At 49.1% G+C, this 11,066-nt stretch overlaps 2 protein-coding genes across 2 annotated transcripts; both read left to right on the top strand.

Moving 5' to 3' along the window:
* Positions 1 to 7,594: 7,594 nt before the first annotated feature.
* Positions 7,595 to 7,906, top strand: LOC141023114 (ethylene-responsive transcription factor ERF110-like). The gene has a single exon (XM_073499440.1). It carries the CDS (start codon positions 7,595 to 7,597, stop codon positions 7,904 to 7,906), a length of 312 nt encoding a protein of 103 aa, XP_073355541.1.
* A 946-nt stretch (positions 7,907 to 8,852) lies between these two features.
* LOC109747845 (UDP-glycosyltransferase 91C1-like) lies at positions 8,853 to 10,618 on the top strand. Its single transcript, XM_020306889.4, has 2 exons — positions 8,853 to 9,374; positions 9,467 to 10,618. The coding sequence occupies exons 1-2, from the start codon at positions 8,952 to 8,954 to the stop codon at positions 10,442 to 10,444; spliced, it is 1,401 nt and encodes a 466-aa protein (XP_020162478.3). The 5' UTR covers positions 8,853 to 8,951; the 3' UTR covers positions 10,445 to 10,618.
* The last annotated feature ends 448 nt before the right edge of the window (positions 10,619 to 11,066 follow it).

Raw genomic sequence — 11,066 nt, 5'->3', positions numbered from 1 at the left:
CATTTTCAAACTTTGCATAAATGCAGTTATCCTTAATATTTTCTTTAAATCCAAAACTTTTAATCATTTGATTAAACTTTAAATACCACTGTCTAGAGGCTTGATTTAATCCAAAAATGGATTTCTTCAAGCGGCATCCCATATTTTCCTTGCCTTCCATGATAAAACGCTTGGGTTGTTTCATGTAGACATTTTCTTTTAAATCCCCGTTGAGAAATTCCGCCTTTACATCCATTTGATGTAACTCTAAATCAAAATGAGCAACTAACGCCATTATGATTCTGAAGGAATCCTTACATGAGACTGGACAAAATGTCTCATTGTAATCTATCACTTCTCTTTGTGTAAATCCTTTTTCCACAAGTCTTGCTTTATACTTTTCTACATTCCCTTTAGAGTCATACTTAGTTTTGTAGACCCATTTGGAGTCTACTGTCTTGGCTCCTTTAGGAATTTCCTATAAGTCCCAAACATCTTTGGAACTCATCGATTTCATCTCGTCTTCCATTGCCTTCATCCACTTTGATGAATGAGGGCTTCTCACGGCTTCTTCATATGAGGTGGGATCTTTTTCTGTATGAACTATTTCCGTGTTATAAACTTTATAATTAGTAGAAATAGCTGACTTTTTGTGACTTGTAGACCTTCCAAGGGCCTCAGTTTCTGGCACATTCCGTGCCTCAACTTCTGGCACTTCTAAAATTTGCTGTTGTACCTCCCTTTCATACTCAACAACGGGTTCAATCGGCTCCTGACGGACAGGTTCCGGGTCTACTCCCATAGTTGTCATGGGTGGAGTTGCAACTGGTAGTGAGAAAAATGGCTCCTGAATCATCGGATTAGGTGCATGCACCCTCTTCTCCTCAAGATCAATTTTCCAAGCTACCATGCTTCCCCTCATCATTTCGTCCTCTAAGAAGACTGCATGTCTTGTTTCTACAAACTTTGTATATCCGTCTGGCAGTAGAAACGAAAACCCTTTGATCTGCCTGGATAGCCAATGAAGTGGCAACTCACTGTTTTGGGATCTAACTTTGCACTGTTTGGATTAGACATTTTGGCCTCAGCAGGGCACCCCCACACCCTGAAGTGTTGTAGGGAGGGCACTCTTCCTTTCCACAGCTCGTATGGTGTTTTGGGCACCGACTTGCTTGGTACTCTGTTGAGAATGTGATTGGCGGTTTTAGGCGCCTCCATCGATAATCCCAATGGCAAGGTGGAGTAACTCATCATGCTGCACACCATATCCATAAGTGTACGGTTGTGCCTTTTAGCTACTCCATTTTGCTTAGGCTCGCCCGACATTGAATACTGGGCTACTATGCCACTCTCCTGCAAGAACTTTGCAAAAGGTCCAAAGACTTGGCCATATGGAGTGTGCCGACCGTAGTACTCTCCCCCACGATCGAATCTTACTATCTTTATTCTTTTAACATGCTGATTTTTAACTTCAGCTTTGAATATTTTAAATTTATCCAACGCTTCCGATCTTTCTTTGATTGGATAAATATATCCATAGCGAGAGTAGTCATCTGTGAATGTTATGAACGAGTCATATCCATCCACACTTTTCACCGGAAATGGTCCACAAATGTCAGTGTGGATGATTTCTAGTGTGCCTGCGTTATGGACTGCACCCTTTTTATTTGTTTTATATAATTTCCTTTAATGAAATTTATGCATTGTTCTAAGTCTGAGAATTCTAACGGAAGAAGAATTTCACTTTTGACTAATCGTTCTATTCTCCCCTTGGAAATATGGCCCAAGCGACAGTGCCATAATTTCGATGAGTCGTGTGTTCTGTTCCTTTTCTTTTGTTCTTTATTCGACGCGACATGCTCATTCACATTAAACACAGAATGCATTTTTTCACGTAGCGATAATAAATAAAGCTCATCATGTAGTAAAGCATCACCCACATAAGCATTATTAAACCACATGGCACACTTTCCATGTCCAAAATAACATTCATAATTATCTTTGTCCAAACATGAAACACTAATCAAGTTTCTATGACATGATGGAACATATAAAACATTTCTAAGCAGAAGCTTGAATCCATCGGCTAACTCCAAGGAGATGTCGCCGACAGCTGCAACTTCTGCTTCAACTCTGTTTGCCACTTCAATGCGTCTTTCGCTTCTTTGCATAGTCCGCGTCGAATGGAATCCCTGTAAAGAATTTGCAACATGAACAATTGCTCCTGAGTCAATCCACCAAGTAGATTTCGAAAATTGTGTATACAAGGATTCATTTACAAAGGAAACTATATTGTTACCTCTTTTTGCCATGATTGACTTTAGCCAATCAGGGCAGTCTTTCTTGTAATGCCCGGTCTTCTTACAGTGGAGACAGGTATCTTTGTCCACTGGGAAAGACTTCTGCTGATGCTGATAGGGAGCTTTACCATGTGGCTTTGAGGGGGAACTTTTGGTGTTTTGATTGTAATTCTTTTTCTTATGATCCTTCACATAGTTGAGTGAACCACCATGTGAGGCTTTGAGTCTGTCCTCTTCTTGGACACACATTGCTATTGTCTTTTCAATGTCCCATGTTCCAGGTGACATATTGTAGTTTACAACAAAAGTTTCAAACTCCTTTGGTAGTGAAGCCATGACCAGGTGGACCAGGAGCGCTGGTTTGATCTCCAGATCCTCATCCATGGGCTTAAGCTTTGCTATCATGTTGCTCATCCTGAGGATGTGCTCTCTTATTCCATGACTACCACCTGTGTAGTTTTCTATCACCAGTTGCTTTAACATCTGGGTGGCATATATCTTTGAAGAGCCAGTGAACTGACTCTTTATCTTTGTAAGCAACTCCCCTGCGGAAGTGCACTCCGCAATGGAGCCCACAATGGCGCTCTCAATTGTATTATTTATAAATGCCATGCATTTTTTGTTTGCATTGACCCACTTTTGGTTTCCTATGGAATATAACATTTCCACAGGAGCATGATCCCCCCTCTTTTTATCCCATGCAGCATCATCATCAGTGGCCTATCTGACTGGCTCTGTAGGTCTGACCGGCTGTGGAGTGTCCACAACCCAGTCCAGCTCAGCACAGACAAATGCCAGTTCTACTTTCTTCCTCCACTCAGTGTAATTGTCACCTCTGAGTGTCGGAACATCTTTTAGGCAACTCATCAAGTGGAAGCCTCCTGAAATCACAATTTAGGTGAGATCAGTATAACAATCATATGCATAAATATAACATTGGTCAAATTAAACATACAATTATCTATGCAATTAAATCTATATTACCGTTGGGCAAAATATTAAAATAAATGCACCTTTAAATTCAATAATAAAACATGATCATGTTATTAACAACATTGGTCATAAAAATAAATAACATAATCATATTCATTTTAATAATCACTTTTAACATGCTCTTAAAAACTTATTTCTATGTAAACTTTTATTTTCTTTGTAAAAGAGCACTACTAATCATTTACGCAGCGGACAAACATGAAAAAAAATCATGAAATTTTTACTCTTTACAGAAACTTTTCTTTGACCGAATAAAAAATCATGAACTTGTATTGATGAAGATGTGAATCATCGAATCAAAGCCGGATGGATGAAGTGGTGCCAAGCTTCTGGCATTCTCTGTGACAAGAGAGTGCCACAAAAGGTAAAGGGCAAGTTCTATAGGACGGAGGTTCGACCCGCAATGTTGTATGGCGCTGAGTGTTGGCCGACTAAAAGGCAACATGTTCAACAGTTAGGTGTGGCGGAGATGCCTATGTTGAGATGGATGTGTGGCCACACGAGGAAGGATTGAGTCCGGAATGATGACATACGAGATAGCGTTGGGGTAGCACCAACTGAAGAGAAGCTTGTCCAACATCGTCTGAGATGGTTTGGGCATATTCAGTGCAAGCCTCCAGAAGCTCCAGTGCATAGCGGACGGCTAACGCGTGCGGAGAATGTCAAGAGAGGGCGGGGTAGACCGAATTTGACTTGGCAGGAGTCCGTTAAGAGAGACCTGAAGGATTGGAGTATCACCAAAGAGCTACCTATGGACAGGGGTGCGTGGAAGCTTGCTATACATGTGCCAGAGCCATGAGTTGGTTGCGAGATCTTATGGGTTTCACCTCTAGCCTACCCCAATTTATTTGGGACTAAAGGCTTTGTTGTTGTTGTTTATTATTTTCTTTATAAAAATTCATGAACATTTCTTTTCAGAAAATTTTCTATACTCTGAAAAAACAAAAAAAATTAGCGGCAGCACAGCCTAGTGCGCGCGGCTAAGCTGCGGCCTTGGCCTAGCCCGCCCGCGGCGGCTGGCGGCCTGGGCCTAGTTGCTACCTCTTGAGCATTGCGTTGGTTTTCCCTTGAAAAGGAAAGGGTGATGCAGTAAAGTAGCGTAAGTATTTCCCTCAGTTTTTGAGAACCAAGGTATCAATCCAGTAGGAGACCACGCACAAGTCCCTCGTACCTACACAAACAGATAAGAACCTTGCAACCAAGGCGATAAAGGGGTTGTCAATCCCTTCACGGCCACTTGCAAAAGTGAGATCTGATAGAGATGATAAGATAATATTTTTGGTATTTTTAAGATAAAGACTAGAAGTAAAGAAAGCAAAATAAACAGTAATAGAAATAACGGTAGATTAATATGATAGAGATTAGACCCGGGGGCCATAGGTTTCACTAGTGGCTTCTCTCAAGATAGCATAAGTATTACGGTGGGTAAACAAATTACTGTCGAGCAATTGATAGAATTGAGCATAGTCATGAGAATATCTAGGTATGATCATGTATATAGGCATCACATCCGTGACAAGTAGACCGACTCCTGCCTGCATCTACTACTATTACTCCACACATCGACCGCTATCCAGCATGCATCTAGAGTATTAAGTTCATAAGAACGGAGTAACACTTTAAGCAAGATGACATGATGTAGAGGGATAAACTCATGCAATATGATATAAACCCCATCTTTTTATCCTCGATGGCAACAATACAATACGTGTCGTTTCCCCTACTGTCACTGGGATCAGCACCACAAGATTGAACCCAAAGCTAAGCACTTCTCCCATTGCAAGAAAGATCAATCTAGTAGGCCAAACCAAACTGATAATTCGAAGAGACTTGCAAAGATAACCAATCATACATAAAAGAATTCAGAGAAGATTCAAATATTGTTCATAGATAATCTTGATCATAAACCCACAATTCATCGGATCTCGACAAACACACCGCAAAAGAAGATTACATCAAATAGATCTCCAAGAGAATCGAGGAGAACTTTGTATTGAGATCCAAAGAGAGAGAAGAAGCCATCTAGCTAATAACTATGGACCCGAAGGTCTGAGGTAAACTACTCACACATCATCGGAGAGGCTATGGTGTTGATGTAGAAGCCCTCCGTGATCAATGCCCCCTCCGGCGGAGCGCCGGAAAAGGCCCCAAGATGGGATCTCACGGGTACAGAAGGTTGCGGCGGTGGAAATAAGGTTTTGGCTCCTCTGCTGATGGTTTGGGGGTACGTAGGTATATATAGGAGGAAGAAGTAGGTCGGTGGAGCCACGAGGGGCCCACGAGGATGGAGGGCGCGCCCCCTGCCTCGTGGCCTCCTCGTTGATTGCTTGACGTCCACTCCAAGCCCTCTGGATCACGTTTGTTCCGAAAATCACGTTCCCGAAGGTTTCATTCCGTTTGGACTCCGTTTGATATTCTTTTTCTGCGAAACACTGAAATAGGAAAAAAAACAGCAATTTCGGCTGGGCCTCCGGTTAATAGGTTATTCCCAAAAATAATATAAAAGTGTATAATAAAGCCCATTAATCATCGAAAACAGAATATATAATAGCATGGAACAATCAAAAATTATAGATACGTTGGAGACGTATCACCAGTCGGCTCCCCCTTTCGGCCCAAAGGCCCAGCCGGGCGCTAGGGATTCTTTCTGGGTCATCCGATGCAATCAGACGGCCGAGCGTCGATTTCGCTCGGTCAAAACAGCTCGTCAGCGAGGCGGAGGGGAAGCCCTAAATCATTCTTCCCCTCGCGCGCCGCTCGCCTTCGTTCCCTCCTCCTCCTCTATGCGCGCCGTTCTCGTCGGCCGCTCGGCCACCGCGCTGGGCCGGTCGCCGGCGACGGCGTCGATGGCCACAGCGCCGAGCCGCGCCGCCCTTTCCTTTCCTCCTTTATGTTCTCCTATCTCCGTCGTTTGCTCTGTCCCGCATGGCGGGGCATCGCGCTGCGCCGGCGACGGCGTCAACGACCACTGCGCCGCGCCGCGGCCCGCTTTTCTTTCTCCTTCCCCCTCCTATTCTCCCCATCCACCGAATCCAATGGCAGAGAGAGGCGAGTGAGGCGCGACGGAGGCCTTCCCTGCTCCCATGTGCGTCCGGCGATAATCCGTGGCACCGTTGCCTCCCCTTCGCCGGTGACGCGTTTCCCTTAGCGGAAGCGCGCCGCCGTCGAACGGTGTGGCTGCGGTGCCCCTTTGCCCTTTGCAGGGTGTGTTCTTCTTCCGAACGGCTCGACTTGCCGATGCCCGTCCGGATCGAGAGGAATGGCACGGCCTTGCGGTGGCGCTACTTTTTCCGTTGAGGATTCATTCATTGCCCTGTCGATTAGGGTTTTAGGAGAGGGGATTCTTTTGCGGGATTAGAACTCCCGTTTCATTTTCCTACTTAAAAACCTAAACCAATCTGGCTGATACCTTTGATAGGTCACTTTGGATCGGTTAGGCTAGATCAATCCGGTAGCCCTACCTTCTCCTTGGGTTGAAGAGCTCGAGCCGGTGCCGGCCATGGTGAAGTAGTGGCCGGTGATGACAGAGAGATGGTGGCGGTGGTGTCCTCCCCGTGAGCACCACACTAACCCTAGATCGGTAAGGAGTGTTGGTGGGGTTTGCGGCAGCGGTGAATCTTGTATCCCGTGCCCCGGCCCCCACCTCTGTTTATATAGCACGGGTCAAAGGGGCCCACCAACCATGGTTTGGTTGGGCGCCCCCGATCAGGGGGCCGCTTGACCCGTTGGGTTCGAACGGGAGAGAGATCATCATAACACGGTGGTGTCGCTAGTTGCCTCCTGTGCGCGGCCACCCTCGGCGAGGCACCTCTGGCCACGGGTATCTATCCATGGCGTTCTTCGTACAACTCCAACTAATACTTGATCTATTTGATAAATTCTTTATTTGCAAAAACAGGTGTGTCTGCTTCAAATGCGGTAGCATCATTGGGTGCAGAGGCCGTGTTCGCCTATCCGACTGCATCCGCTGTGCGTTTTTATGTCCCAAACAGACAAAATCTGGACAAATTGAACGTCCGTTTAGGATCAACGGTTCAAGTTGGCATTAGAGCATCTCCGACAGTTGCTGCAAAAAACGCACGCTGGGTAAAAGGCAGTTTTAGCGCGCACGGGGCGGGTTCGCGCGCTCTAACGGTGGCGGGAAACTCAGGCGCGTGCGAAAAAGCGGCCGGGCGCGCGGCCTCCGACGCGCTTTATAAATGAATCGCCCACCTACGCGCCCTCCCACCACTCTCCACCTCGCCACGCGCCCTCTGCCGCTCTCTCCCGGCTCCCTCTGCCGCTTTCTCGCCTCGCTGCCGACGCACCACCGCCGCGCCACCATGCCGCCGCGCCGCCGGGGAGTTTCGGGCTACTGCGGTGTCCGCACGCGCCCTTGCGGCACCCTCTCCGCCGAGATCCGGTCCGGCGACATGCGCCTCGGCCTCGGCACCTTTGACATCGCCCACGAGGCCGCTCGCGCGTACGACACGACGGCGTGGCGCCTCCGGCGGTCTCGTAGGGACATGAACTTCCCGGAGGTGCCGACGCGGGAGCGGGCGCCTCCCCCGCGGCTTATCACTGACGAAGATTGTCGCGAGAACCGGAGGCGGGAGCGCCGTCTCAGCCTCCCGAGATGGACGAGGAAGCCATGAAACTGTGGCGCCAACCCTTCCCGCAGGACGTCATCAACGAGCAGCAGTTCTTCGCGCAAAGGAGGGCGGAGCGAGCCGCCTATCGCGAGGACCGGCGTACGCAGAAGGCGGCCGCTCAATTCAACATCGAGCTAGGAGCAGCGTCGTCCTGGGACTCCGAAGACGATCGGTACCGTGACGCCTTCATTAAGACGTCGGAGGAGGACATCATTGAGGCGGAGTCCGAGTCGAAGGAGGATGACGAGGAGTAGCTTTTTTTATCTATCGTTTTATCTATCGTTGGAGGAGGCTATGTATCTATGTACTCTATCTATCTATCTATCTATGTATCGTTTTCTTGGAGCGGAATGTGTATCTATCTATCTATCTATCGTTTTCATCTATCGTTTTATTAGAGCCGAATGTGTATCGAGTCGTAGTAGAAAAGAGAACAAATATAGCGTGTCTGCTGGAGCGGCTCGCGCACGCTATATTTTGCAGCGGCCGCTGGAGCCAGCGCTCCGGTGCGCAAAAAACTCACGATTCCGACGCTGTAATCGTTTTTTTAGCGCGCCACGCGTTGCGTTGCCAATCATCTTTTTCTTTAGACAACTTGCCCATCATGTATAGTACATAGATGTGATGTGCGTACATACATGGCCTGCTAGATCTACCGATGCATCATGCATGATACTCCGTCGAGCATCATGCATCAAAGTAGCGGTTCAAGCGTCAACATAGATCATAATTGCAAATAGTTTCGCTCGTAGTACCAGTTGGTGTCAGGCTGCCTTCATTCTCGTACAACGTACTGTTTACCACTCTGTCGATATTCATGGTGGGACCATCATGGGCCCACTGGACATACTCTAGACACACCACTATCATACTGGTGAGGCTGCAGATTGCAAGTGGCGATAATAGTCGGATGGTGGATGCCGTGGAACTTATTTAACGTTCGACACTGAACAAAATAAGAAACAAAGTACTCCAACTTTGAGATTTGGTGTGTACTTGAACACACGGCCCGTCGTCAGGCAGGCCGAGCTAGCTCCTGATCCCCGCCATGGACAGCGCCGGGTCCTCCTCCTCGCCGCTGCGCGTCGTGATCGTCCCCTGGCTCGCGTTCGGCCACATGCTCCCGTACCTGGAGCTCGCCGAGCGGCTGGCGTCGCGAGGCCACCGCGTGTCATACGTCTCCACGCCGCGCAACCTCGCCCGCCTCCCGCCGCTGCGCCCGGCCGCGGCGCCGCGCGTCGACCTCGTCGCGCTCCCGCTGCCGCGCGTCGACGGCCTCCCCGACGGCGCCGAGTCCACCAACGACGTCCCCGTCGACCAGCGGGAGCTCCACTTCAAAGCCTTCGACGGCCTCGCCGCGCCCTTCGCCGAGTTCATGGCCGCCGCGTGCGCCGATGAGGGCACGAGGCCTCACTGGGTCATCGCCGACAGCTTCCACCACTGGGTCGCCGCCGCCGCCGTCCAGCACAAGGTTCGGCTCACCTGCCGCGCGCGCTGCTCGCTTCGTTCCATTAATTCCATCCCATGCACATGTCAAATCTAGCTCGATGCTCAATCAATCAGGTGCCATGCGCGATGCTCCTCCCGACCGCTGCTGTGATCGCTATTGCGCGCGCCGAGACCCGCCCTCGTTACGAGCAGGAGGACATGGCTCCCATGTACGGCGACCAAGGCGCATCGGGTATGTCCCTCTCCCAGCGCTGGCTGTTGACGAAAGAGAGGTCCGCGCTCGGGGTCATCCGGAGCTGCGTGGAGTGGGAGCCCGAGTCCTTCCCGCTGGTGCAACCGCTCCTCGGCATGCCGGTCGTGCCTCTCGGCCTTCTCCCACCGTCACCCGACGGAGGCCGTCGTGCCGGCGGCACCAATGAATCATCAGAGCACGCCACCGTGCGCTGGCTGGACGCGCAGTCGCCCGGCTCGGTGGTGTACGTGGCGCTGGGGAGCGAAGTGCCGCTGCCCCTGGAGCAGGTACACGAGCTCGCCCTCGGGCTGGAGCTCGCCGGGACGCGCTTCCTCTGGGCTCTCCGGAAGCCCAGCGGCGCCGCCGTCCTAGATGACGGAGCCGACATGCTTCCACCGGGTTTCCAAGAGCGCGCTCGCGGCCAGGGGCTGGTGACCACGGGGTGGGTTCCTCAGATGAGCATCCTGGCGCACCCCGCCGTGGGCGGGTTCCTGACGCACTGCGGCCAGAACTCGCTGATCGAAGGGCTCCTGTTTGGGCACCCACTCGTCATGCTGCCCATCTTCGGCGACCAAGGCCCGAATGCGCGCCAAATGGAGGCCAAGATGGCGGGGTTGCAGGTGGCGAGGGACGAGAGCGATGGGTCGTTCGACCGTCATGGCATCGCGAGCGCGGTCCGGGACGTCATGGTTGACGGGGAGGCAAGGAGGAGATTCGTGGCAGGTGCAGCGAAGATGCAGGAGGTCGTAGCTAATTCGGAACGGCAGGAGCGGTACATCGACGAATTTGTGCAACACCTTCGATCTCACGGCGCCGCAATTGCAACTGATGGCAAAGCCACTACGGCCGCTACTTCGTGAACAATAAGAGAAATTTTTGTGTTTGATACTTTCATGCATGTTTGCTTTTCTACAGCTTCTGTATTTTTTGTTTTTCATTCTGAAGGTGATGAAACACTGAAACTGTAGCATATGTGGTGTATATTTTCGCTCAGAATTGTAGAAACGAGATTGCTAAATCTCAGTCGACTGAAAGTTAAGTCTCAGTCGATGCTATATTCATCGGATCTTATGTGAAGATCCGTGAAAAAAATTGTTTTTAATTTTTTTTTGTTTCTTACATGTTATATCACTTGATTTAGATTTGGTTAAGTCTCGGTTGACTAAGACTTAGCCATACCTTTGTAGAAATGGCCCAGCGTATATTTTCTTTCTCACTAGGTGGTGCTACACATATGTGACGTGGTGCACACATGAGCAACCCATCAAAGTGTCGACGAGTGTGCCGAACTGGTTTTTCAATAAATAGTGTTTTTATTAATTTATAATATCATATCAAAAGAATACAAGCATCATGAGCACATCCAGTGTCAGCATGACTATAATGCACCTAGGCAAGATCAAGACACACACCAAGAAAATAGAAGGGAAAAATCAATGGCCTGTGAAACTCACGTCGAAGTAAACTACAACATGCAGCAAA

Source organism: Aegilops tauschii, chromosome 5 (genome assembly GCF_002575655.3).
Source record: "Aegilops tauschii subsp. strangulata cultivar AL8/78 chromosome 5, Aet v6.0, whole genome shotgun sequence".
Lineage (NCBI taxonomy): Eukaryota > Viridiplantae > Streptophyta > Magnoliopsida > Poales > Poaceae > Aegilops > Aegilops tauschii.
Note: the sequence above shows the minus strand (reverse complement) of the source record. Positions and strands in the feature narration are given on the sequence as shown.

Coding starts and splice junctions, on each gene's coding strand:
- LOC141023114 (XM_073499440.1), top strand. CDS start 7,595: ATGCCGCCGCGCCGCCGGGGAGTTTCGGGCTACTGCGGTGTCCGCACG.
- LOC109747845 (XM_020306889.4), top strand. CDS start 8,952: ATGGACAGCGCCGGGTCCTCCTCCTCGCCGCTGCGCGTCGTGATCGTC. Junction 9,375..9,466: donor CCGCCGCCGTCCAGCACAAG/GTTCGGCTCACC, acceptor TCAATCAATCAG/GTGCCATGCGCGATGCTCCT.